This window comes from Opisthocomus hoazin, chromosome 3 (genome assembly GCF_030867145.1).
Source record: "Opisthocomus hoazin isolate bOpiHoa1 chromosome 3, bOpiHoa1.hap1, whole genome shotgun sequence".
Lineage (NCBI taxonomy): Eukaryota > Metazoa > Chordata > Aves > Opisthocomiformes > Opisthocomidae > Opisthocomus > Opisthocomus hoazin.
In genome coordinates this window covers 57,052,339-57,080,051 of record NC_134416.1, presented here as the reverse complement: position 1 = coordinate 57,080,051, position 27,713 = coordinate 57,052,339, and the positions used below count along the sequence as shown (strand labels likewise).

The window sequence follows — 27,713 nt, the reverse complement described above, 5'->3', positions numbered from 1 at the left end:
GCGCCCGCGCGGGGACGTGCGCGCGCTGCACCAACAGCCGGCGCTTGGCGCAGTTCGCATCCAGCCGAGCGCGGCTCGTGCGGCTCTCCCCGCTCTCCTCTCCTCCTCCCCCCCCCTCCCTGCCTGCCGCTGCTCGCGGGCTGCTCCCCTCCATCCGTCCCGCCCGCCGGGCCTCGCCGGAGGTAAGCGACAAGGGGCCGTCGCCAAGTCGGCCGCCGGGGAGGGCGCGCACGGGGGCGGGATGGCTGCTTCGGGGGGCGAGAGGGTGTCGGGGGACGCCGAGCGAGCCCGGGCGGCCGCGGGGGAAGGTGGGTGGCGGAGGGGCCTGCCCCTGCCGCCGGCCCGGCCTCGCTCCGCTCCCCGAAGGGGGCTCCGAGCAGCGCCCGGTGAGCCCCCTCCCTAACTAGCCGCTGCCCGGAGCTCGCCGCAGCCCGGGCCGTGACACCCGGCCGGCCAGGTGGGGTCTGGGCCGCCGCTCGCCCCGCTGGCCAGCGCCGGGTGACCCCCGCGCCGCCGCCTCCCGGTCCTGCCGGGGCCCGAGGGCGCGGGCCGGCTCGTCGGGCGGTGCGGGTCGCGGTACGTGCCTCGCTGCCTGCCCTGCTGGGGCGGTGCGCCGCTTGAACCCGGGCTGCTAACTCGCCGTGCCTGCCGGGCACTCGCCGCCGCCTCCTCCTTTGTGTTTTTTCTGTTTACCCCTGCTGGTGTAGGGAGTGGGAAGAGTTAATCGCTGGATTTTTCTGAGTTCTTGCCCAAGTGCACGTCTAAATTAATTTGTGAGCTGCCTTTTTCTGCCCGTTAAGTGGTTACTGAGTACATGTAGCAGGCATCGATAATTTTTGATAGAACAAGACAATATGGTGTTTAAACGTGTGCATTTCCATCCAACAAAATGATGTCACAAATATACCTGTGTTTTGCCTGCACTTTGTATATGCACATGGTCTGATTACTTCCCTCCCCCTCCAACAAAATTCCATTGCTGTTAGAAGGAAGATTTTGTTGGCCATATCCCATAATGGTATATGGGATTATTTTGGCTATCATCTGAGGAGATCATAGACAATCCTAAAGAACTCGCTTGTTTGGGTTGGGGTTTTTTGTTTGTTTGGGTTTCTCAGAACAGTTTTGGATACTGAGCTTTTAATGCTTCCAAAATATATTGAAGGAGGAAGAAGAGTGTAGTGTTATGCACACTTCTCATTAGTCAGAATGAAAAATCGTAAGTCACAAAATGCCTTCACTTTGTGTTACTGAAAGAGTGGGCGTGTCAGTCACTCGGTAGATACCGAACCACTGCGTGCTAGGCAACTTGCTCCAGCCAGGGCCATCAATTGTGCCTTCTCTCCTAGCCCCTACTGTAATTTCTTTGCATCCCAGAACATACACGGGAGTGTAAACAATTTTGCCATCTCTTAACAAAAATCAAGGAAGATCTCTTCACTTGAGTGGAGTAAGTTGCTGTGAGGTGCTCTGTTTATAAAAACGTATTGCTACAATAGAGTAGAATATCAAACTGATAAGCTAAAGTTAAAAAGTTTCTAAATGAACTCAGGATGTCAGGAACTTTGAATGAAATGCTGTGTTATCTGGTATGACTCTTAATTACAGTAGGAATAGATAGTGCTGAAAGGCTCTCGTAAGCAGTTAAAGTATTCATTTTTAAGCTCATAACTTTTCAGTTAGGCATATCAAAATGTTTAGGTTTTTTCATTGCCTGTAAAAGAGGTGGTGCTTGAACTTGTCTTATTCTTAGTACTTCACAGTTTGGTTTGTTACAAAAAGAAGTTTAGTTCTTTATTTACTTGGAAGACATACATGTAAAATGTTCCAGTTTTGTAGTGCAGAGAACGTTTTGTCCTTTCTCCCTACTTTCAGCATTTTTTTCCACTATTGTAAAGTCATGATCAATTATAGGGAACTATAAACTGCGCTTACTGCACTGGACACCTCCTTAGGTATTTTGAGGCCCAGAATAGCCCTACTTTGCATTGTATGCTTTATGACTTGGTCTCTGCCCCAGAGAACTTGCAGTCTAGATCAGATAAAGCTGAAAGGATTTTGTTCAAAGCCACATTAGGAACCTCTGTCAAAAGCAGAGGTTAAACTAGTTGCATTTGTTTCTTTCTTCCTGAAAGATGCTTACATGGTTAATACTCCAGATCACAGTTTTCTTCTTTTCCAGTCTTTTATATCTTAAGTGCAAGATCACAGCATATAGTAAAACAGACAGTCCTTCGTTGTCTGTGTGTGATCGTAGAGTATCTGTGCTGAATTAGAATGCCATGTTTTTGGGTTTTTTTGTTTGATTTTTTTTTTGTAAAATAGTGTTGGCTTGTATGTAGAGTAACTTCTAGTAATTGCTTATATCATGAATTACAAATACATTGTATGTAACTGTCTGAAAAGGGATGAAAGGACACCTTCTGGTGTGAGATTGTGCTGCATGTGACACATATCCACAGCAAAAAAGCTTTCAGGCTTATACAAAACAGTGGGTGGTATGTTTGTGATCAAATTCAGGTCTAGATCATATGCATTAGATGTTTTCATCCCATACTGGGCAAATTCTGAGTACATAACATAGTAGCATACTGTATCCCAATGATTTTTTGCATCCAGCAGTGCTGGTCGGGAGTACTTTCTTTACGAACATTTAATCTCATTGAAATTGTGTTTTAAGGTTCTGTAGTAACACAAAGATGCCATCTCTGGAAATATCTCACTGTTGTGTAGGTAGACAGACATTTTTTAAAACTGTAAATAAAATTAGCCACTTCAAGCATAGTAAAAATGTTGCTGCTTTTGCACAGAATGTTTCACTTCCAAATGAGTTTTTATTCAACCTAGCTGCTATCTCATCTTGGTTGTTATAGACACTCTAGTATGTAGTAACATTAGTCCTTACGTTTCGGTTTGTGCAGGCAGACTGATCTAATGTGAAACTGTCATGCCAAGTCAAGCCAGATTGTGTGTTTGAGGACGGAGCTCAAGCACAATTTGGGGGGATTTTTTATTTTTTAATTTGGACAGAAACTTCTTTTTTCTTGTGTTTGTATTTCAAGGGAATTCTCAGTTAAAGGATGTGAGCTTCCCCTTCCTAATTAAGTATTTTGTTGCTACCAGGTTTTTTCAGCTTGGCAGTAACGTAATTTGATGTTAACCACCAGAAGTTGTCCTGCGTCACTCTTTTCCCAAAACTAAGGGACACTTCCACATTGCTGCCATCTGTACTGAGTGAACGGACATGATTTTCAGCTGAAGAACTGGCCCATTTCTTTATCCAAAGTGCTGAAGTTACATACCAGAAATGTAAATATGCAAAGCGGTAATAGAGAAGTCTCCAGTGTATCAGGTGACATTTTTGTATTGGTCTATGTGGCTGAAGCCAGCACATGTTAAGCCAGTCTTAGGCCATGTCTTCAGGTTTACTTGTCTCTTTTTAGACTGCATAACTGTTTCCTCAGGAAATGTACTTCTGTACTGATGGTTATGAAAGGCCTTCTGAAGGAGAGGTGTAAAGGATTCTTTGCAAAAATTCTTTCAAAGAAGTGCTTCTAGTAATGAATTGTAGCTGAAATTCCATTAGAAATGGAAATAATTGTCTCTGGCTTGGCTAACAATAGAATGTAGTTTGTGATGTGAACTGAAATACAAAGATTTTTTTAAAAAAAAGTTATTTAGTGGTGACTTAAAGCCATTCATTCCCCAAATGAAAAGTGTGCATTGTAACATAAACAAGAAATCTGTGAGGCTGCTTTACAGGTTTGTCATGTCCTGTATAGATGGTGCAGACAGGCTGTGGTGTACTAGAGGTGAAAAGATATGTCCTTCAGATAGATGTGATCTCAGTGTTCATTAAAACTAAATAATGCAGGTAAATTGTGTTTGGTGAATGAGTAACCATATGCTGCTTTGCTCAGCTATACCTAATTTTCCCCTTCCCAACATTTCATGCTATGAATACCTTTGTGGGAATTCTGTAACACTAGCATTTTTACCTGATTTTCTAATAAAATCGCCAAGTCTCATATGCAGATTTAAATTTATGAATGTTCTATTTTGGTACATGCTCATCAGTTCAACAGTACGTAGAGTCTATCAAGTAAAAAAAGTTTTGTTTATATACACTATATTTAGAGCTTTTTGGGTATTCCATATGTGTATTTCTCAGAATAAGTATATTTCTGTTCTTTGTTGTCAGCTTCAAAATATATACTAGTCTCAGATCATATATTCATGTATCCATTCTAAAGGTAACCAAATTATTCACTGCTAACAGATTAGGATGCATTTCATGCGTAAATACAACACTGTTCTTTTGCTTTGGCTTATAGATCCTGGAAGATTATAAGAAAATATAAATACACCTGAGGCACATCAGTGCCTGGAAAGAAACATTTTTAAGTGGAGAAAATCGCAAGATAAGGGATTGCACATTAGGGGAATGCTTAGTGCTTTCTAGAAACGTGCTGGAGAAGCTTCATCTGTTTTCTCTCGTCTCATCAAAAAATGAGATAGATGGAATTTGTATTCAGAAGCTTTGGTTTCTGTGGTACATGTCTAGAAATAAGTTCCGCCAGGGATGATGTGGCTGTAAAAGAGTCTGTGCTGCTGGAAACTGTAGCAGGCACTTGTGTGGGATATGCCTGTGTGGATTCCAAAGGGGCGAGCTCTGGGATTAGCCAGTTTCTTCTTTTCAGTACCTTGAAAGAAGTTAAAGTCTTCACATACATAAGAACTTTTTGTGTGCATGTAACCTGAGTTTTTGATTGAACTGATGATTTTAACAGTAAAACTCACTTTATGGACTCTGAAAGAATTCTTTGTTTTCACTGAAGTTTCTTTGTAAATAGGAAAAAAGTAACCTTAAAAAAAAAAAAAAAACCCAAAAAAAACCCGCTCAAGGTAATGCAGAGGAAGATGCCATAATACCAGAATCAGATGATTCATAGTAGCTTCTACAGATACAACTGTTGACACATTACAAAAGGGCCAAGTCCAAGTAAACAGCGGATTTCCTTTCTTGCTATCTTTTTTTTTTCCTTAGAGATAAAAAACATACTTAAGCTGCACTGAAAAATACTCTAATTTGAATGGCTCTTGACCCCACCTAACAGGAGATCTTCAAGATGCTGAATTTACTGTCTTGCATCAGAGATGGAAAACTAGACATTTGATTCTATTCACTTTTAACCACCAGTTTAGTGGGCAGTGCATTGCTTTTGTATGACTAGTGTTTCTCTAATGTCTGCTTGGATTCTTGTACCATGCTATTATTACTTGTGGTAGGGTTTTTTCTTTTTTTTTTTTTTTCTTTTTTTTTTTTTTAATTTTTTGGGTGGCTGGGAATTGCAGGTGAAAACAGGTAACGCGCTTTTAGTCTTTTTCAGCATATTTGAGCAGAACTTGATTTTTAGTTGCACATAACTTTGTTGAAATAGAAAATTAAATTCCAAGTTATATGTTAGCCACCTTCAGCCTTTATATGGAACATTTTAGCAAATACATTCATTTTTTTTATAAGAATTGAAACTTGATGGTAGGTTTCCACTCTACTAGCTGTTTTCTCTTAAAATTTCTCGTGTCCCTTTCAGAAGGGATGTGAGGCAGGTGGTCTTCATTCAGTATGTCTTCTGTCATTCATGTGTAAATTTATTTTAATTTGGCAAAGTTATTAGCCTTTGAATTAGGCTTAAAAGTCCATGATAAGGATGGGTAGACTTTTGCAGTTAAAAACAACAAAGATGCTGTACTGAATGTAGTTTATCATAAGCTGGAATGATCAGAACTTTATTTCCAGTTTCAGTAAGCAGATGCTTCAGACTGGGGCAAAAATGAAGAACTTGGGCACAGGAAAGTGTTTTCAGTCCCAGCCTGATGTTCGTAATCTCTATAGGAAAACTGGGAACTCTTCCACTTTGCGCCCGATACATGAAGTGTAAAAAGTGCATGAAAATAAAGTGTGGTGGATTGTAGGAATCAGAGTTGATGCTTGGGGAGAAAGGACCTTTTCCAATGTCAGAATGGGATGTGAGACTGAGAACTGTGGTGCTTAACTCTTAGTTAATAGTATGTAAAATGGTGTGGGGCTGGGTGAAGGAGACATATGGGACATGGACAAAGGTTGTCCCATACTTGCTATATCTACTTGGATATGTTAATTAGAGAAGGATTTGTTTCATTCATTCATCTCAGCAAACTTATCCTGATCTCAGAGTGAATTATGATTGTGTAGTGATAGAAGCTCATGTCTGTAGGGTTTCTGCTTCCTTCCTTCCAGAACTTAGAATGACATGAAAGGTAGGGGGATAAGTCCTGTAGCTGTGTTCTGGCTGTGCTTGTTCTATAGTTCCTATACAGTATGATCAAGTAACTTAAATGAAAAAATTAGTCTAATGGCCTGTGAAAATTACTTTTTTTTTGTAATGGCTGTCTGGGATACGTAAAACTGATTAGCAGCTACAAATATAGCCTATGTAAGTGATGTTTTGAATATGCAAAGAGGTAAAATATGGAGGGGAAACTCTGCAAAGTCAAGTTTTAACTGTGCTAAAAGCTCCCATATTTTTAATTCCTAATCTCCTGGCCTCAGTTTTCCATTGCATAGGTGAATAAAATAATACTGTGGCTCTGGGATGCTGTAAAACTGAATTAATGCAATCAAATATATTATGAAGGTTACTGTAGAAAAGTACCATTTGAAAATGGAATTATATTTCCCATCAGGGATTTTTGACTAATGAGCAATGGGATAAGATGTGTAGGCCCACAAAGAGCAGAGGAAAAAAAGAACATAGGATGATGATTGACCTTTGTCATCAGTATTAACGTGCATGAGGCTACTGAAAAACTCGTATGTGCTTTCTGAGGCTAAACCACAGTAAAATCTGCGCCCACCAAAGAGCTGGATTAAAGATGCATGAAAACCATTGCTTCTAATACTTTCCAAATTTGGGGTAAACAAAAACTAAAACAATTTACAAGTAAATGACATAGTATTTAAACTTACTCAGAGGGAATTATGTTTTATTTACCTTATTAATATTGAGAAATAAAAGACAAGGAGGCTTATTACTTGTCTAAATTTTACCTTACTGCCTGTGCAGTGACTGCAATTTTATTGGTGTTCTAGAAGGGCTATCTTCTAAAACGCTTTTAGAAGCTTTGAAGAAAATAACGTCAATCTGAAATACTGAACAATACTGAAATAGAATAGATAGAACAGAAAATTGTACACAACGTAAATAACGTAAAGCTAAGTCAAAAGTGTTTGAAAAGAAGCACTGTATTACAAGGATGGCTTCCATTCTGCTCAAAATTGTGTATTTTTTACCATATTGCAATGGAACACACATGATAAAAGAAATGATGAGCAAGCAGAGGAAAAGTGAGCATGTCTAGTACTTCTCAACATCCTGTGAAAATACTTGTCATGTCTGCTAACAAACCCAGTAATTTTTCCTGTGAAGAGCCATATTAAATACGAGCTAACTCTGTGTGTAGGAGAGGGCCCAGAGATGGTAGCAGCTTACTGGAACCTTACCGCAAGGTGTGTCAATCCGAAGACTCAATTTAGGAGTTTGTCATCCAGTCTGAGATAGTTTTGGCCTGGAGTGTAGTTCATTATTTTGGAAACCTAAAAGCCATTTGGCTGCATCCAGGAATGTGATTCATTGTCCTTGCATCAGAGCCTAATGCATGAATTTACAGAACTTAGAGGAGGATAGAGTGAAGGTGGTGGTAGGATCTTAGATTCTTTTTTAGATTGTAATTCAAGAAGTAGTCTTCCACAGTCTTCTGTAGCAGAGACAAAGTAACGCCGTGGGGGTGGGGAGGAGATGCCTGGATTTAAGGTAAAGAGAATGTGCCTGTGTTGAAGGAATATTAGTGGTCCTCGGAGAATGTCTCTCCCACTCGGGTAGAATTGCTTCCTTATACTACTACACTTCCTCAGTTATTTCCCCTATCCAGGATACTATTTAGAGAAGTAATGACATTTCAGAATTCCTCAGATCCAAAAACTAATTCTTTCAGTTGTGGAGCTAGGTGTACAGTAAACTTGTATGTATTGTCCATGCACCCAAATTACACTGCTTTAACAATTCAGTTTAAAGAAAGTAGGAAAAGTTCCACAGGAAAAAAAGTTTACTTGATGTGCATTTTTTTGGTATGGTTTAGTATAAACTTGGTACTAGGTCACTTGTCTCTTTGCTGTTATAATGCAGTTTCCAAAAGGTGGGAAAATAGCCCACAAATACCATACCCTGAAATGTCATCAGATTTGCCCTATAAAACACGACTAGCATGGAGGGATCAGGCACCTGGAGTGGCAGCAGGCGTTCTTGAATTAGGTGTGTAGCTGGCTGAACTAGGGCTTTGGGGGCTGCTACAGGTGGTGGAGTTGCAACAGCGGGTGAAAAGTCTGCAAGTGAGCTAGTGTAGACTTTGCTTAAGAATCATTAACTAAATCCCTGTTTCTCTTCGTTGGAGCTTCAGCTAAAGTCACGTGACCTGGTGTAAAACAAGATCATTACCTATCAGTGCAAACATATGGCAAAGTCTGCCCATGTTATTTCTTATCTCAAAGAGCGCAGGGGGCTGTGACATTTCAAGCAAAGCCTATTGGTGAGGGAGTTTCTATGTGAGCCCACTTGAAGAAGCGCTTCCTTCTTAGTCATAATACTGCGTGGGAAGGTATACCAAACATTTTTCTCTGAGAGACCAGAAGATTTACATAATTCTTCTGCTTCTATGGAAAGAGAAGAAATGCTGATACAACATTCTGTTATGGCTGTAAGCTTTGTATTTACCTATACTGTGGAAGGTTCATTTCTTATTTTCTGAGATGCATTTCTCAGAACAGGATGGTTGTGAAGATAACTTCAGTAGAAGTGTTGCTGCTACCCATGAAAGGGTTCCTTCTGGAATCTTGGTGAGTTTGATAGATTTATGGCTAAGTATAGGTATATAATTTCCTATAGCATAGTTCAAATATTTAAAAATTGACTATCTATATTTAATAGTAGGTGGAAGACTTTAATTAAGCATTCAAGAGACTTCCTTTGTTTCACATTTTTGTTCCATAAGTGCTCTGTGCAGTGCTAGTAGCAATCCTAAACCTCAGTTAAAATCTTTACTTAGTAGCAAATATGTTTTTGTTTACTTGTTTTTGCTGAGTAGACTTGATGGTCCTATTTCACATGGTCATTCCTCCCCATGCCCCCAGTCTTTGCAGGGTACAAGACAGAAACTAGTTGTCCTGGGTTTGGCCAGGACAGGGTTAATTTTCACCGGACTCCAGGAAGGGGCACAGCCAGGGGGTGGCGGCTGACCCCACCTGGCCAAACAGAGCCGGGCATTCCATACCATGTGACGTCACGCTGGGTTGGGGGGGGGGGGGGGGGCGGTGCGTCGGGAACTCACTCGCAGCTCGGGAGGGTGCGGCGCCGGTCCTGTCCGGGAGAGCGGGTCTGTTGTGCGAGTTTGTGTCTTATTTTCTCCTTATTTGTATTGTTGTTCCTGTTCCCTCTGTTTGCTGTTCTGTTAAACTGCCCTTATCCCGACCCACCAGTTTCTGCCTCTTTCTTTCCATTCTCCTCCGCACGCCGGCGGGGGGAGGGGCGGCCGCATGGCGCTTTTGTTGCCGGCGGCAGCCGAAACCAAAACACTAGTAAAACACTTGCTAAATATTTTCTCTTGTTAAGGAAAGCTCCTACCTCATAAATATATATATATATATGCAGATACAGGCAAGATGAGACAAATTGGGGGAAGACATTGCTATGCATGTTTTTTATTGTGTTTTTCTACCTCATCTCTTGAAACAAATGCAACTTTTTTACTGGTTACATCAAGTGGCTTTAAACTATCTTTTAATCTTCTAAATGTATCTCAAAAGAAATGGAATATATAAGTACCTACTCTCATGTAAGCTAAGATCTACACTTAAGTAACTCTTTTTGCAGTGATAATTAAAATTCATGCCCTCCAAAGCTGTATCACTCTAGAGCAATCTGATAGCTTGCCTTTGAGTAACTTGCACACTTCTTTTTCTGTTGTTGAACTGGGCATTTGTAGTGGTCATGTTCATAGGAGTGCACTCATATAAAAGGTGTTGCTTTAAGAACACAACAAATGCAGTTTACCTTTACTAAAGCAGTACTCCAAATGCGCAGAAAACACAAAGAGAAGGCGATCCACAAATTTGTATCTTGCACTTGTATATGGATATTACTGAATAACAAAGTCATTCAAGAAAATGCTTCGGTTTTGCAGCAGACAAAATAACATCTTTGTTAATGGTACGTAGATATAATTCCTATCCACAAAACCTGATCAAGTTACGCTAATGTAAGCATTGCCTGGTGATAAATTTTGAAGATTTGGCTATCTGTAATGTAGAGCATGTTAGATACTTAATCTGAGTTGTAATACCGTTTAATCATTATTTGAGAGCTATTCTATTTCTCATTGCTGTAACGTGAGGAAGTCAACCAGCATACGCAGGGCTGATTTTAGTTTAACTGATCAGAGTATTTTATAGATGGAGGCACAGAATTTTATTTTTATTTTTTGAACTTCCAAAGCAGATATTTTCTTTTCCTATTGTGTATTTTCCTTTTATGTGCACTCTCTCAAAAGCACAAAAGCAATTTCAGTTTCTGCTTTTCTGGTGTAATGGCTTCTTGCCAGAAAAAAAATCTTTTTTGTGGTATAAGACAGAGAGATCCTTTTGTCCATTCCTGTTACAGTTGCACTTAGCTTAGTAGTATTAATAAATTCAGAGATAAGAATTTTTGCAAACTAGGTAGTAACGCATAAATATTGCACATTTTTGCATTGATTAAAAAATCAATCTCTCTGGAGCCTCAGAAGTCACTGCTGTGAGTTCTTGGGTATTGACAGCCTTTTAATTTGCTGTCCTAGAAGAACAAGTACTGGTCAGCTACAGTAACTTTAGATTTTATGCACTGTTCTGGAATTTGTGTCAGGTAATGTATATATTCTGGATATCAAAATAAATAAAACTTAAAAGCTAAACAGTATTGTGAAATGTTGCTGCGTTGCCCTCTCTTAGCTTGTCTTGTCCATCAGACTTCTGGCTTGAGTTGCGGAACTAGAAATTGGCGTAATTTTTAGCTTGTTACGCAGGCATACTGCTCTCAGCTTTTCTCTGCTTTCAGGACAGTGACAACAAATACTTACTAAGGATGAAATAAAAAGTGTTATTGAGGAAATACTTTGTCTTACCAGTTATTCTGTGATCAGGCTATTTCTATTGCATTTACAAGAATGAACACAATAACATTTTACACTGTTCCTTTCTATAATCAGTCAGTACTGCTCACCACAAGTTTTCCAGCAATTTACAGTAAAACTTAAAGGGGAAAAAAAAAGAAAAAAAAAAACAAACCACCAAACAAACTCAAGATTTTAAAATCTCCTAGTTGGGGTTCTGTTGACATTTGAGATAAATTAAACATCTCATGTTTCTCAGATGTGTAGTGACACTTTATTTCTGTCTGATCATTTGCTTGCTACACTTTGAACCCTGCTAAATACATGTTTGTCTTAGAAACTGAACCATTATGTTAAAAGCTGAGCTACAACTTGATAAGCAATAATATGAATTAGTTTCTGATCTACAGTTTTGTTTACTTGCAATGTACAAAACAATGTTTGCATTAAGACTTGGATCATAAAAAGCTTCTTTCCTTATAAACATTGTTTTTAACACTCAATAGATTCAAGAATTCATAACTTTTTCGCATGAGAGTTTGTTCTGTTTATGTGTGATTGTAGAAGTGGCTGTACTGGGACCCACAGAAATATAACTGCGATATATGAAAGAGAACTTCTGCTACAGGAAAGCAAGAATATATGTAAAATAGGTGAATGCTTCAGTCTTGTGAGGTTTTTTGGGTGATTTTCTGTGGTTAGGCAAGGTCAGTTAGCGTGTATGTGAGGAAAAATAGATTGTATATCAACTGGACTCAATTCTCAGTAGTTGATGTGAAATTCTGATCTTTTAAACAGTTGCTATTTAAATGATAGAGAAGGCCTTGCTGATGTCCACTTCTCAAGCCCTATTCACTGAAACGAAATACATGGAATGGAGACTCTCTTAAGGACTTCTATTCTTGATTGTGCCAAACATTTCTTTTAACAAATTCAGTCTCCTTGGTGACATGAAACCAACTGTTCTTTGCAAGTCAATACCATAGACTCCTCTTGGAAGTGGCCAAGGTATAGCCATGAATGATAATGACTATTTGTTAGAGAATTTTTCCTAAGATTGAGAATAAAGATAGACTGCCATTGTCGGGGAAGACTGATTGCTTAAACAATAAAGCAGAGATACTGCTACCTTTCTATCTTGGATTATAGTTCCAGGAGATGCAGCAAATACCTTGCTTAAATGTTCAGTTCCCTGCCCTAGACTGTTGTTTTTTTTTTTTTCCTAGCTCTCTGTTGCTGCTGTGTGCCTCATGACTGGTGTTTGTCATATTCTTCTTCCTGAGCTAATCTAACTTAATAACCCCCTGAATCAAACAAAAACAACAGAAAAATGGGTAGACTTCTGACAGTTGTCAGTGAGCTAAAATCAGATCATTAAGAGGGTTAGATGAGGAAGGGATGAAGTGAGACCTCCCCTTTTTAGCAAGAGTGAGCTATTATTTCTTTGGCAAGCAGTTAATTTCATAGTATTACATGAAACTACTTAGAGATGAAACTGAGTTTTTTTAATCACTAATAGTGATAGGAAGTTCATTCTACTAGTCTCAGTAGTCACTCAATGACAGTCTGTTCTTTCTGTCTTCATCGACCACGTTGTAGAAAAGCTGCAGGAGAAAATTATCTAGCATGTTACCTAGCATAGTAATTCTGTGGATAATTTCAATACAGTTTTAAATCTGTGTTGGAAAACCCTCATCTTCCTTTTGAAGTCTCATGGAGAGGAAGGATTTATTTTTCTAAATCTAAATGTGAGTAGGTAATGTGTGTTAGACTTGAGAGGCCTGAGATGAAGAATACTTCTGTAGCTGCTCTAAGTCTGTAAAAGTAGTTTTAGATTTCCTGCATGTTGACAATTATATTTGTACTGTTAGATGCTACAAAAGTAGCTTCCTTTTGAATGAATGCCGTATACCCTGTGTTACTGTAAGGAAGACTTCGAAGGCTCAGAGCAGATATAATTGATTACTTACATAGATAATGAAAGCAGTATCAGAAGGAAGAACTCTTGTAGTGCTCTATGGTTTTGTTTAGAGGCATCAAGAAAAATCCTAAACCTTGTTCAAAGGCTAATAAAAATAGGTTAGCAAATATACAAGAAATTCACTGTAGATTTTTTTGTAGAAATATCCTAAAATAGATTTTTTTTTTTTTTTTAAATTTAAGCCCCAGTGTGGGTTCAGTGTTTTGTCTTTTGTTTGTTTGCAGTAGCTCTTTGTTCTTCCAAATATTACCATTAACTTAAGAAGCATGCAATTGCTTGGATATATTGGAAATGAGCTTGTAGCAGTCTTTTGGGTGGGAGGCAGGAGAGGGCAAAATGAGGAAGGGTTGCACTTAAGTTTCCTTGTGAACACCTTCATGTTTTCTCCTCATCTTTCTGTTAAAGCTCAGATGTTCAGAGAAATGTTCAGACTTCATTTTAGTCATTTAGATCTTTGACTAAAGATCACATAGATCACATTGTATTCTTAGTCTGAAAGACGTGCAGTCATTCAAAATTCACTCACCTCAGTATTTTAATGCATTAGACAGAATGTTCAGCAAGTGATGCTATGTGTTCTTTGTTTATCCTCATATTTCTTCTTTCTTTCTTTCCCATTTGACTGCAGCAGCATCATCTTACTGTGTGCGTCTTCCTTTCCTTGTATTCTGTCCCGAATTCCCCACTCTCATCTAGTAAGATTCCTTCACTTCACAGACTTCATAGTGTTCTTTTTTGGTTTTCTGATGTCAGGAGTATGAACAACCACAAAAAACTCTAAAATATTTGTTTTTTTCTTGACTGAAACTTTGTGAAACCTGTGGAAAGTAGTTGATGGGTAACTCTTTACACTTAATATATTGCATGAATGTGTAAACTTGGTTAAGACTTGCTTTTCACATATGAAAATATATTATTTGGAATTTAGTGTTTATTTTTTGGCTGTAATCTCTGTGGAAGTAATAGTTGTTAGCTGGCAAGTCATCTGCTTTTCATGGACGAGAAGTGTGTTCAGGACAAGGTCATGTTGCTACGTTCATTGTGTTTTTGCAGAGCAAACTTTACTTCAGCCGCTTTAAATACAGGCACCTACAAGCTTCATTAAGCTGTTTAGAGAAGTATACGTTTTAACTATAGATGAGTGATAGGTATTGTAGTTTTACTTAGTCAGAAGCTAGTGGGAGAGTCTCAGGAACTTTGAATACCTGGTATGATCTATCACAGGTGAAAGTCTTGCTTGCTTCGGTTTTAACTTCTAAAGGTCAGTGGCAGTGCTTTTCAAGAAAGGTTTCTACAAGCTTGTGATTTTTATGTTGCAGGAGAGTTTAGTACTTGTTTCACAGAAAATAGATTCACTGGTGGTGTACTTTCATTGTATAGGAAGAAAACTGGATTTCCTCCAAATTTGTTTTCTCTAAACTCATTCTTGAACTCTCTCCCATTAGATCTTTAGATAATGTCTTTAAGGTGACTCAGCCATTTTTAAAATATACAGCTGTAAAGGAAGAGTTACATGTAGTACACTCTACATAACTGTATATAAGGATGCAAAAAAAAAAATCTTAAAAATCAGAAAGTTATCTCCATTTTCAATAGAGTATCAGTTGTATTAAATAAGCAGTCTTCAGAGAATGAAGAATTTGTCTCTGTAGCTTATCTGAGTAATTAAGCATTACTTGAGTCTAGGCTTTGGGGTTTAAAAATTGCATGCTTCAAAACTTACTTTACAGTATTTAAATAATCATATGTTCAAGTTAATAAGCTATTAAGCATAGGTTTTATAACTAGACTGTTAGTAGTATAAGAGTTGGCTCAATTCTGTTGACTCATGAAGGCATTTGTGTAAAGCTTGTTACAGTAATTGGAGTAATTGGTCAATGACGTTCCACATCTATTTAGATGTTTTTAAAAAATTGATTTTAAAAGACCTGATGTTTTTTATATTTATTTACCTTTTTTCATTCTTCTCCCTTAGTCTCAGACTATGAACTACGTAGGACAACTTGCAGGACAAGTCCTGGTTACTGTGAAGGAGCTGTACAAAGGCATTAATCAGGCAACCCTTTCAGGATGCATTGATGTCATTGTGGTCCGGCAGCAAGATGGTACATACCAGTGTTCTCCTTTTCATGTCCGATTTGGGAAGCTTGGTGTATTGCGCTCTAAAGAAAAAGTGGTAAGTTCAGAAAGTGGGCAAAACAAAGTTTTGAATACCAGTGCATTCCCTTTTTTCACCCCTCTTCCTTCCCCAGCCCCCCACATACCAAGTTAGCAGGCCAATTTAGTACAGAGCAGTTTCTCATGTATGTTTTAGAGAGTGATAGTTTGGAAATGCAAAACAGAACTTCCTGTGGTAATCTAAGGACTCTGCGAAAAAATACTGTGAGAGGAAAGCTTTGACAGCTCTTGAGCTGTAAAAGAAGAATAATATAGACATATGGACTTCAGTCTTAAAATGTTTACATGGCTATTTACTCTTAAGTATGCTGGGAAAGAAATGCTTAATGCCATTCAACTGATCCCTGATGTTGCAAGCAACTATTTTTGGAATGTCTGGAGGATGAATAGAGCATATCTTAAGGGTTGGTGACCTATTGTAAATATTACTCCTTGTTAGCTGTGTTCAAGGTTGATATGCGGTAGTAAATGCAGTTATTAATATCCACAAGCAAATAAAAACTGGGACTGATGTTTTATTCACTTATGGGCGAATTTGAAAGAGAACCTGGTACAACTCACTATCCAACCAGTCTGAGACTGTGGTGCTACCAGAGTGGATTGTCCTGCCACCACCTTTCCATAGGCTTTAGTAATCATGCCTAGGGAGCGAGTCGGATTAGGTTGTAAATTTGACTAAAACATGGACTTACTGTGGAGAGACTTTACATTACTTTCAGTAGGGAGTACTCTATATGGCAGTATTGCCTGTGGGAATGCTGCCAAAGGGTGGATTGATTTAAACAGATCATAAAACCTTGGGATTATATGCTGTTTTTCTAAGAAGTGAAAGGACGCTGCAGGAAACTACCTCCATTTTTATATTTTGGTTGTAAAAGGAGAATAAAGTGCAACTAAAAGAGCAGTTATGTTAGGGCATTTTTTTGTTAATGGTCAAACTGGGAGTTACGTGCTTTAAAGTTGTAGGTTTGTCGTAGTGACACAGGCTAGCAGCAGTTTTCTTGTTCCATTTTTTTGGTTTTGATTTCCCACTTGCTAGTGGTTTTCTTAATGAGCACACTGATGACAGAAAGTTGATTTTCCTAAACAGTTCTGTAACAGGTTTTCAGCAAGGTACAAGAGAGGTGATACAGCTGTACTTTTTCTAATGTCTGAGCAAGTGAGAACTTGGAACAGGAGCGGTCTGAAACTTGAGCTTGCTTAATGTCTTTAATTACAATTCTGAGAAGTTGAACAAAATCTGAGAGAATTTCAGCTTCTAGTTACCTCTAGAAAGCTGTTGAATAGTAGAAACATCTACTCTTGGTACCCGCTTTACTAGGCTGTCAGCGTAGTTCTCAGTGTTCGCCTGAGTGCATGGCTGCTGCTTCTTGCTCCCTTCATCCTTGGAGTTGCCATTCTGCATTTGACTATTCTCTCAGTAGTCAACTGAATGTTTGTTGCTGTGTTGTGTATGCATTTTTCTTTGCCATGTTATGAGGCTAAGACCAATTAGTAGTCTCAAGATTGGCATTTTCTACAGTAAGGCAAGTCCATTGTGTTTCGACTTGACAAGTATTAAATTATTTTTAATTAGCTAAGCTAAATGCAGAGATACTTATACTATTAGATGAGCAAATTCACTGAAAAATAAGGTAATTTTACCTGAATATTTGAACACATTTTCTCTGGAAATATTTGGGGTGGAACTTAACTGGAAGCCCAAGATTTCACAAAGCGGAGGAAGTAAAGTAGTTATATCTTGGTTTTAGAAAGACATTTGGCTTTTCATTTTATTGTGTATATGTGGGGGAGGGTAATCTCTCCCTCCTGTGCAATGCAATCTCAGTTAAAGTACCTTTTTATAAGAATAAAAACATTCTTCCTCTGACAAAAGCACTATGGTCACAGAAGGATTGTGGTCGTGTGTCATATCCCCATAAACCTACGAACAGGAAAATCTGAAACAACGTTACCTGAGTTGCAGAAATAATTGTGGCAAATCTCTATCCCACTGAAGCAAAGTCTGCCTTCAGGAAGCTTCCAGTTTGTTGTCTTGAACTTTTGGTACTCGGAACTCAGATTCTTACTAGAGCTCCATTCAGGTTGAACCTTAAACGTATGAACACGAACTGTCTCAATCATTCAACATTCTTCCAGGAAGTAAAGACTAGATCAATTATTATTATTTATGCTTGTAGCTCTCCAAATTAGTTGAACGAGATTCAGTCTTCAGGTAGTTTGGTGTTTTCTCTTTCCAGTCTTGTAGGTGTTAGGTGCTCTGCTAGGAGCATGGTGTATTTTGCAGGTTAACAAAATAAAGATCGTTGTTAAGCAGACTTCCTTCAAAAAACAGAGGGAGCAGAGAGAGACATGATTATACAATGGGGCAAAATTTACTCTGAGTGAAGTGGGCCTTGAGGTCCGTGCTTTCCCCTACGATGAATTATTTACATTAAATTGTCTTTTTCCACAGATTGATATAGAAATTAATGGTGATGCTGTTGATCTTCATATGAAACTGGGTGACAATGGAGAAGCTTTCTTTGTGCAAGAAACCGAGGAAGAAAATGTAAGGGCTTTGTGCTTCATGATGGCTAGAATGCAGTATTAACAGAGTAATGTGTAAAAAATGCTTAATATAGTATTGGCAATATTGTAACTTTAATGAAAGCTGGATTTTCTGTGACTGAATCTTAACATCACTTTCATATGCTGCCAAGATGCTTGGTGTTTTGTACAGTTCTGCTACAAGTGATATCAAATATCACAGTAAAAGTAAACACTGTAAAGTGACTAACACTTTTTTTTTTTAATTAGAGAATTATTTGAAAGATTTGTTGGGGTTTTTTTTACGTTGTTTTTGAATATTCATTCTTGTTGACTGTAGTTATACATACTGCAGTGCCTTATAATTTTTGCCTTAAATTCTTACAGCTTGTGTTACTGACCTCAATACTAGTGAAGGTTGTCTATTTTAGCATATTTTTAATTTGTCTTACAATTTTTAGCATGGTTTTTCACAATTTTGTCTATGAAACTTTCACCAGTTAACAGTAACTTCAACTTGAGATTTCTTCTTTTATTCTAATACAGTAATTAATCTCCCAAGAACGTATTGCAGCTGGAAGCTAATAAGCCTCTGAAAAACAGGAATAATGGTTCATTTTTAGTGTGATTTCCTAAGGATATGGGACCTATGTAATCACAATATTTGTCAGTCCTGAGCTTTTGTTTGATCACTTTTGAATCTGTTGGTATTTTTCAACAAGACAGAAGGAAAGAAGATCTAACCAAAAAAGTTTCAAGATGTTTAATGAAAACAGTCAGAGGAGAGAAAAAAAGATTTGTGTCTCTGTGAAGCTGAAGTGTTAATTTTCTGTTGCTATTAGGAATCAGGAGTCTTTCAAGGAAATGAGGTTGATCCACTTTCTAGTTTAGGGCACTACTTCTTTACTGTGGAGGGTTGGAGGACACTCTCATTTTTAAAGGAGTTAAATACAATTTAAAGTGGAAGGAGAAAATAAGCATTAAGACCCTGAGTGGTAAGTTGGGGTAGGGATTCATAACACTTAAGGGAAAGGAAGATTGGGTTCTGTTTTAGCATACACCATGATTAAAATCAAAACCGAAAGCAGTTTTTTATAGTTGTAGTCTGTGTCAGTCATTGATGGGAACTGATCACTCTTAAGGCTTTCAGGAGGTGAGGGTGTTAACCACTACCTTTGTCCCCAGTACAGTGTTTTAAAGAAGCTATTGCCCTTGCTTAGTATATTTTAATCTAGAACAAGAGTGCCTTATCTGTGTATGATCTGTGTTCTGGAAAACTGGTGTTTCATGCTGAAACTGTAGATGGAGTTAGTCACAAAGCAGAGGACTGAGCTATTTTTAGTGCTTTTATACATTTTCTTTTTTTTTTCCTCTCAGTATTTCTAGTACTGATCAACATGTCTGTGGTCACCTCTCAAAAGCTATGTTTAAGGTATAAACGATGAACCTCTCATGGAGTTCTTGATGCATTCAGAAAGGTTCTTCCAAGTGGTCAGTCTTTGCTGTTTGCATATCTTGACATTTAAAAGCAACACCACGTGCCTCAATTCATGTAAATCAGGAAGTTCAGACATCTTTAGCCAGTTTTCTTTTAACTTTTCTGTTTTTTTTTTTAATTTGGTCTTGTTATTCTGGATTATTTATTGCTAGTTGTATAGGACATTTGCTTTATTTTAGGTGCTACCGTTTTGTTTGGAGATTTTTCACAGTGCAAAATCTGTGAGTTACTAGTGCTGTCTGTATATGGCTGTATTTTGTTCTCCTTTCTCCACTTTTCCCTAGTTTATAACCAGTGGAACAAAACTTGGTCGGTAACTCTTAACTCCATGGAAAAATTGATTTTCATATTCAATAATAGCTGGCAGTGTGCCTTGGCAACAACGGAGGCACATATGTCCTAGGCTGCATCAGCAGGAGTACAGCCAGCAGATAGAGGCATGTGGGATTCTCCTACGCAACTTCCAGTCTCTCTAGTTCAGGGGAGTTATAGAAAATTGGAGGGAGTCCAGCGGAGAGCCACTAAGATCATCAGAGGTTTGGAGAAGTTGACATAGGAGGAAAGATGGCTAAATACAGGCAATTCCAGCAAAGAGAAGGGAAGGTTCAGGGCGATCTGACCACAGTCTTGCAGTACCTACAAGGTAGTTGTAGAGCAGATGGAGGCACTCTCTTCACAAGGATGCCCAGTGATAAGACAAGGGGGAAATTCCATCCAGATAGAAGAAACGCCCTTCACCAAGAGAACAAGATAACAAAGGAGCAGGTTGCCTAGAGAAGTGGTAGACTCTCTGTTACTGGAAATACTCAACATTTGGCTTGACAGGGCCCTGGATAACCTAACCTAAGGCCCTACTTTCAACAGAAGATTGGATCAGATGATTTCCAGATGTCGTTTTGAACCTACACCTTTCTATGGATCTGTTTCAAAATAAATAGGCAGCAGTGGATTTAATTAGCCTATTTTTATTAACACGTTTACTAAGCATGGATAGAACTGGTGTGCTCAAGGGCAGATAATTTAAAAAAAAAAAAAACCAACATTCCACTGACTGTTTGTTTTGCTAGCAAAATCAGTTGTATATGTCTGAAAGTGTAAGAATACTAACATTCATTTTTGTGAACTTTTTGTAATCCTAGTGAACTTGGTTCCTTTCTGGATGTCAGCCTCATATCACTGGGCTATTGTATGGTTTCATGTCTAAATATAGATGCAAGGATTAACCTGTGGCTGATGACTGTCCTGTATGCACAAAACAAAGTAAAAAAATGAGGCTGTTGTTTTCTTTTTTCTTAGGAAAAAGTTCCTGCATATTTGGCAACATCTCCAATACCCACTGAAGACCAGTTTTTTAAAGACACTGACAATCATTTGAAATCAGGTGAAAATGAGAGGACGTGTGCAAACTCAGAAATTCCACACTCTGTGGAGACAGAGACTGTATTCACCCCTGGTTCTGTGAAAAAGAAAAAAAGAAGAAGAAAGAAATACAAACAAGAGAGCAGGAAGGAAGATCAGATCTCTTCTACTGGGACGGAAGAGATTTTTGAAATGGAAATAAGCTCAGATGATGAAAAAAGTGTTCAACCCCTAAGGTAAGCTATCAAATACTTGGTGACTGCTTTCAGTGTTATCACTGAACATTTAAAAGGTGACTTGTACTTTTTGTCTATGCCAGTAATGCATAAGTTTCAGTAGGCTATGGGTAGGCTTTTCCTCAAACAAACGAATCTCCAAACCGTGATCTTCCACATCTTTACAGAATACTTCATTTGGCCATTTTGTTGTTAACATGAAATCCAATTAAGTCCATTTGGTGAAGATGTGTTGTCATGATCTGTTGTGTGACTGAGAAGTTGTTTGTGTAATTTCTCTGAGGCAGAGTGATCTTGTAGAGGTTACCAAACATACTACATAAACTGCAGTGTGGAGTGTCTGTAGTACACCACATCTAAATTTGACTTTTCTGTGACTTGAGGTTTACTTTGGTAACTGAAAGCTATGTAAATGAATGCTCCTTCACATTATTAAAGAGAATTCTTTACATATGTGTAGCCATAAAGCCGGGGCGGGGGGGGGAAATCAGTCTTGTATTTTGAAGTGGATAAACTATTAGTAAGTTGGAGCTTGCAGTAAAGTGGTAGCACATACTACAGTAAAGAAGTTTATATGAGTAATTGGAAAGATTATAGTAGTAGAAGAAAACTATCACGCATATAAATGCTTAAAATCCAGGAGAGACCTACTCATCAGTTTTCGGTGGAAGTTTCTTAGGCTGATTAACAAAAGAAGTGGACTTAGTTTTTAGACAAAGCTAGCATCTTTGTTGGACAGCATTACTGTTAAATGTAGTACTGTCTGAATAAATTCAAGATTTGGTCTGGGAAATGGAAGAATGTTTTGGTATAAGAGAATGAAGTATAACTGAAAAAAATCCTTCAGTATGGGTTGGGTCTTCAAGGGAGTCTCAAATTTAGTAAGTACCAGTCAGAAAGGTTAGTGCAACAGAAGAACATGAATCTTATCAAAGCTATGACCAATAAAACACAACCAACAAAATTTGGATTTTAAAGTGCTTTCTGGAATGTCTGTGTCTTTCTTGGTTCATTTGCCTTATTTTTTCACTGTCGTATTTATGTCAAGGAATTGTCATTTAGATATTCACTGCTCTGTTGAAGTCTGGGAGTTGGCATTTTTTTTAGTTTGTGATGTTTCCTTTATTCCAGTTTAAGAAAAGCCAGATCTTTGTTCAGTCTTCAGTGTGAGAATATTAAGAAAATAATAACTTATCATAGTGAAACCATCAAAAATAAAAATAACAGTCAAGTACAGGAAGAAAGAAAATATAACCCATGAATTGTTTATTTCATACATTATTATAAATGTATGAAGAATTTAGGAATGTCATGCCAATAATGGCTGTTTTCATCCAGTGTTCAGAATTCAAATTGCTGTTCTAGCAATTATCTTAATTTGACTAAAGCTGAATAAATAATTGTAGGTTTGACTGAAATGTCAAATGTTTAGTCATTGCTGAGCAGACCATGGTGTTTCCAGAAAGGTTACTTTGGTTTTATTTTCTGTACTCTTTAGAAAGGAAGATTGAAAGTGCTTTGTATTTGTAAGCCACTTCTTATATATATAAACAGAAATAGCAGTAGAAATGCATTCTCAGAGAAGAGCATTACGATGTGAAAGGAAGAAGATTTTGTAAAAGAATGCTATTTTCTTGTGACTAGCAAGTAAATGCAGGACTGAAAAATACATTGTAGTAATGGAAGCCCAGAGACAGTAGGTTCGTGCCTGTGTATCTTAGTGGAGTTCATACACAGTCCTTCCAGTGGGCTGCCAAGGCAGGAAACGCAATGCCTTGCAATAGGCATACACCATTTTCTTCACAGCTAAAGATATGGTTGTGGAAAAAAGTTCACAAGCTTCTGTTTCACATCCTGTGGGAATGTAAGGTGGTATCAGCAACTTTGGTTTGGTTTTCATTTTTTTACTTATAAATATGTGACTAAAAAAAAAGGGAAATGTAACTATTATTAGACATAACTTCAGATTTCAAATTGGAACTGGGAAAGGAGAAGGGAGGCTGATGTTCATACAGGAAGGTCAAAAATTCAGCCACAGGTTCCAGTATATAATGTCTTATCTAGTTCTATTCTTATAAAGTGGAAAGCATGCTGTTTCCTGTTCCTTGGGAAAAACAATTTCCAAGTGTTTATGCAACTTTTCTTAAAATATGTCCTTTGTTTTTTCTCACTATGATCTAGATATGTTAGTAAAATCTAAACATTTACATATTTTAATAGATAAGGTTGAAATATTTCCTTTTCGCAGTCCAGAAGAGAAATTTGCATTCCAGAAGTCCAGTGCAAATGTGCTGCTAATGGGAAAAAATAGTTTTTCTTTTTTCTTTCATAGTAATGGCTTAATTTATATTGCATTTTACACTCAGATTCCAGGCTTGTCTTCCTGTTATTCTGTTCACAGTATAGCCGTGATGCCCTTGATCTAACATCAAAACAAGTTAGTTGTATCCTGACAATAGCTAGGTATTCCATTAAATTCAGAAAGCTGTAAAAAGATCTCAAGTACTTATGATAAAAGGGACTTCTGTCAAATACAACGCATGTCTGCTGAATGGGTCTTACTGTTTGTTTAGGCTTTTGCACTTCCCAGTGCAAAACAAACACTCAAACCCCGCTGTTCAGAAAAGTATACTACTTCTAGCTACTTGTTGTAGTCTGTGTTAATTTGTAAGCTCCTGGGTAAATTGTGAGGCTAATACCTACCCCTGTGTTCTTAGTGTTTTTAATTTGTGAAATATGCAGCCATAAAGTGCGTTGTCAAAACTACCTTTTCTATCAAACTTTTTCAGTGATTCTAAGGCTTACATAGCGAAGGTTATGTGTAAATCTCTGTGTTCATCTTTGGGTTTTGGTAGTATTAGCTGGCTGTAGAGAGTGATACCACTTATGTTATTGTGACTTTTTCAGTATTAACTTACTGTGTCTCAGGTGTAGTAGATTTTAAAATTCTTCCTGTATTAATATTTTTGTATACATTTTAAGTTATATAAAGGTGTGTTGTAAACAATGAATTCTTTACGCTACACGCTTCTTTATATTGATTTTGGATTTCTAATAACATAAGTAACTTTTCTAACTGAATTATGCAGGTTTCTTAAATGCAGATTTCTTATAGCTGACTTATTTAATGTCTCGTGTATCTCCACAGAGGATCGTCAAATTCGTCACCAAAGGGTGAAGAGCAAAAAGAATCTTTGATTTATCACTCAAAGGATCATTACCCGTTATCTGATGGGGACTGGTCCCCTCTGGAGAAGTAAGTCACTTTGTAATGTCATAATATGTATAATGATGAATAATTATAAAAACATGAATGCTATGTGCCTTTTTATTAATTTCTCTCCCTGATCTGTAAAACTATCAAACAATGCCTAGCTTTTGTGGTGTCAGATGCATCATTTGATACTTGGAACTTTGGTAATTTTACTGTATGTATTAAACAAAATTTATGTCTTTTTTTCTTCTCTCAAATAAAAAAACTTTTAATAATAAAATTCACTGTTAAAGAAAGAAAATACAGTTAATAAGATTTCCTTAGGTTGAGAAGAGTATGGAAGATGAGTATGTTCCTTATGATTCACCCTAGCAGAAGCAACAATTGATACGCCATAAAGCAGAAGTGTTGAGTATATAAGTTAGAATTTGACAGGTGAAATAATGCAAATTACTGAAGGTAAAGCTGCATCCTAAACTTGAATCATATTCCTCTTCAGAGCAGAGGATTTGCTAATTACTGGAGTTCTGGTGTCTCTGGGTACCCGGAGATGCCAGAAACGGTATCAGTTGATTGTGGATTCTTACAAATGACATAATACAGCTCGCCAGTCGGTTTTCAGTTACAGTGACTCAGACACTTCTGTTTATACATTCGAGCTCTTCAGTTCTGATGTTCATGCTATTATATTCCTCTTGCATTCAGTTTCTAGATTTTTCAAGGCTCACTTTTTGGGCTTCACCACTCTAACATCTGTCTGTATTGGCAGAAGAAAACATTCTGTACATATGTGGTAGTACTTCAGGAAAATTTTGTACTTTTCCTGAGGATTAGGTGCAGGGAAGGGCATATTTATATAGCACATAGCATGCTGAGCAGTATCTTGATTCGTCTTAAGTCTTGGAGTGTCTAGTTTTACTGCTTTTAAGTTTCACTGAGGACTCTACCTCGTAGCAGATGTATTCACAGTGTCAGTGAAGGTTGCTGGTCAGCCTTGCATGATGCCCGTTATTGCATGTTAGCTGCTCATTGCACAGGTGCCTGTTCTTCTGTATCAATAGATGGTAGTGCAGAATAGAAGAGGTTAAGCTTCAGGAAATGCTTTTTGAAGTGCATATAACCTCTCTGCTTCAGGTGTTTCCAGGGCTGTGGCCTCAGAGTCTGAACGCCCCACGCCATGCTTGGTGCCTGCTAATTCCCCTAGTGAATAGCTTGTTAATGAACAGAAGCAGTTGGACAGGAAATCCCATTATCGTTCCTTTTTATGGTTTGGACTGACAACCACATCCTCAATTGTACTTAATGAGGTGTAGTCTTCAAATGTTCCCGAAAGTTTTGTGGTTTGTGACTGCAAAGCAGTCACAGTGTTTGACCCAGAGGATTGACATGGTGTCATATGGATTATATCATCTAGCTAATTGTAGCATAGAGACCTTCATCAATGTAGGCTGATGCTCCTTTTCAGGTTATAAAACTCTAGCTAACATAGTCTAGCAGGTTACATCTGGGAGACAATGGTTCATCCCTTTCAGTGCTATTTCCTCTCTTTACGTATTTAAGGGATAGTCTGCTCTAACAACTTGCCTGTGCATGGTGTGAGATGCCTAGTCTGTTGTGGCTGGTTTGTTTGTTTTTTAAACAAGAAGCTGTCCAGTACTGGATACAGTGTTAAGAGAGAAACTGGCGATTTTCCTTCTCCTCTTTAGGAGGGTTGTGTGTGTTCGGTGGGGGACTCTCTCTAGAAGAAGAGAAATATTGCATGAAATTATTTCTCCTAGGCCTCCAAGAAAAGATTCTGTAGTGTAGCCATTGTACAGTGAAAGAGAAACAGGAGGTTTTAATAACCTCCTTTTTGGCAATATAGAAAAGTTAACTGCCTTTTAGCTGAGGTTGGTTGTTGTGCTCTTCAGAACCCACAACAGCAGGGAGCTAAGGGAACATAATAGCCTCAGTCTTTTCAATCAGGACACTTCTGTTTGTCCTACTTGCTATAATAAAACCAAAAGGCATAACCATTAACTGTTTGATATCTGATACCATCAATGTTCTTCTTGCTTTAACAAGCTATGTTAGCATGGCTAGATTGCTATTACAAGCATGGGCCTTTTGACTAAAGACATCTCCCTGAGAATGATAATGGAAAACTTCTGCTTTGGGGGAAATGAAACACACCTAGGTTCTGAAAGCCCTGAAGTGTTTGGTCATTTGCAGGTACTGCTAAATATTAAGAATTAGGCTTAGAAACCGGTTAATATGTCTGCATGCCTTCCAGTTGACTTGTGATGTAGGCGCAACAAATAATTCTGTCCATAGGGAAAAATTAGTTCATGTTCTTCCTGAAAACAAATATGTACATGTGTTTTCATCAATGTGTTATTTTAAATAAGCCCTTCAAACAGTACAGAAAATGTAATTTCTGTATGAAAATGTCAAAAGAGAGCTAAGGGGAAGAAATCTAAGTGGTTTTCTTTTTGTGTCCTTGGGTGATGAAGGCTGGAAGTTGACAGTGAGATGATGAATCATCACTAGACTTGTTTAAATGTCCTGCTATCTTGGATTTTGTGGTGTACCTCAGAGTAATATGAGGGATTCTTACTGTCTGGGTTGTGATCTGATGTGTGTACTGTCTATTTTTACAGTCTGAATCGTGATCAGTTTAGTCTTGTATGACACTGCAAAAGCCTGGCTCCACAAAACTCCAGAAAGTTTCAGATGTGATACTCTGTTAGGTAACCAATTCTTGCAGAAATTTTGTAAGTGGAAAAAATCCATAGATTAAATACCTGTAGGGGTTACTGCAAAATTTTAAGTATTAAATCATAGAACAGCCCATGTTGGAAGTGACCTCGAAAGATCATCTGGTCCAGCCTTTCGTGGGAATGGGAGACTAGATGAGATTATCTAGCACCCTGTCCAGACACAAACTGAAAACCTCCCGTGACCCTGGGAAGGTTGTTCCAGTGAAGGATTATGCTGTAAAAAAAAAAAAAATTCTTTCATATAAAGATGAAACCTTTCCCAGTGCAACAAGTATAAAGATAGCTGTGAAGTCCTGTACCTGGGATGAGGTAACCGCAGAGTCCAGGACAGGCTTGGGTCTGTGTGGCTGCGGAGCAGCCTTGCTGAAAGGGACCTGGGGACTCTGGTGGACAGCAAGCTGAGCATGAGCCAGCAGAGCACTGCTGCAGCAAAAAAGGCAAAGCGGATCCTGGGCTGCATCTGCAGGGGCATTGCCAGCACAGATGGAAATGTGACCATCCCACTCTACTCAGCGCTGCTCAGAATGCTGCTGGAGTGCTGCGTCCAGTTCTAGTCCCCACAATTCAAATTAAAACATTGAGATTTATATATATATTAAACCAAAACAAAATACACTATGTATGTCAAAATGTAAAAAGAGCAGCATTTCTACCATATGCAGTATAATTGTCCTGTTTAAGAAAGGGGTAGGCTTGGACCTGTCCCAGCCCTAAACACTAC

General features: G+C 38.3%; 1 protein-coding gene across 3 annotated transcripts in view; it reads left to right on the top strand.

Moving 5' to 3' along the window:
• LPIN2 (lipin 2) overlaps window positions 1-27,713 on the top strand; it is a 45,044-nt gene continuing 17,331 nt past the window's right edge. The window contains exons 1-5 of one of the 3 annotated variants that reach the window (XM_075416396.1): window positions 1-182; window positions 15,195-15,395; window positions 17,853-17,948; window positions 20,721-21,019; window positions 24,168-24,275. In XM_075416396.1, the coding sequence (XP_075272511.1) occupies window positions 15,204-15,395; window positions 17,853-17,948; window positions 20,721-21,019; window positions 24,168-24,275 (695 nt within the window). In that variant the 5' untranslated portion in view covers window positions 1-182; window positions 15,195-15,203. Of the gene's footprint in view, window positions 183-8,618; window positions 8,933-9,444; window positions 9,469-15,194; window positions 15,396-17,852; window positions 17,949-20,720; window positions 21,020-24,167; window positions 24,276-27,713 lie in introns of those variants that run through there. The other 2 variants (XM_075416394.1, XM_075416395.1) reach the window with 2 other exon arrangements.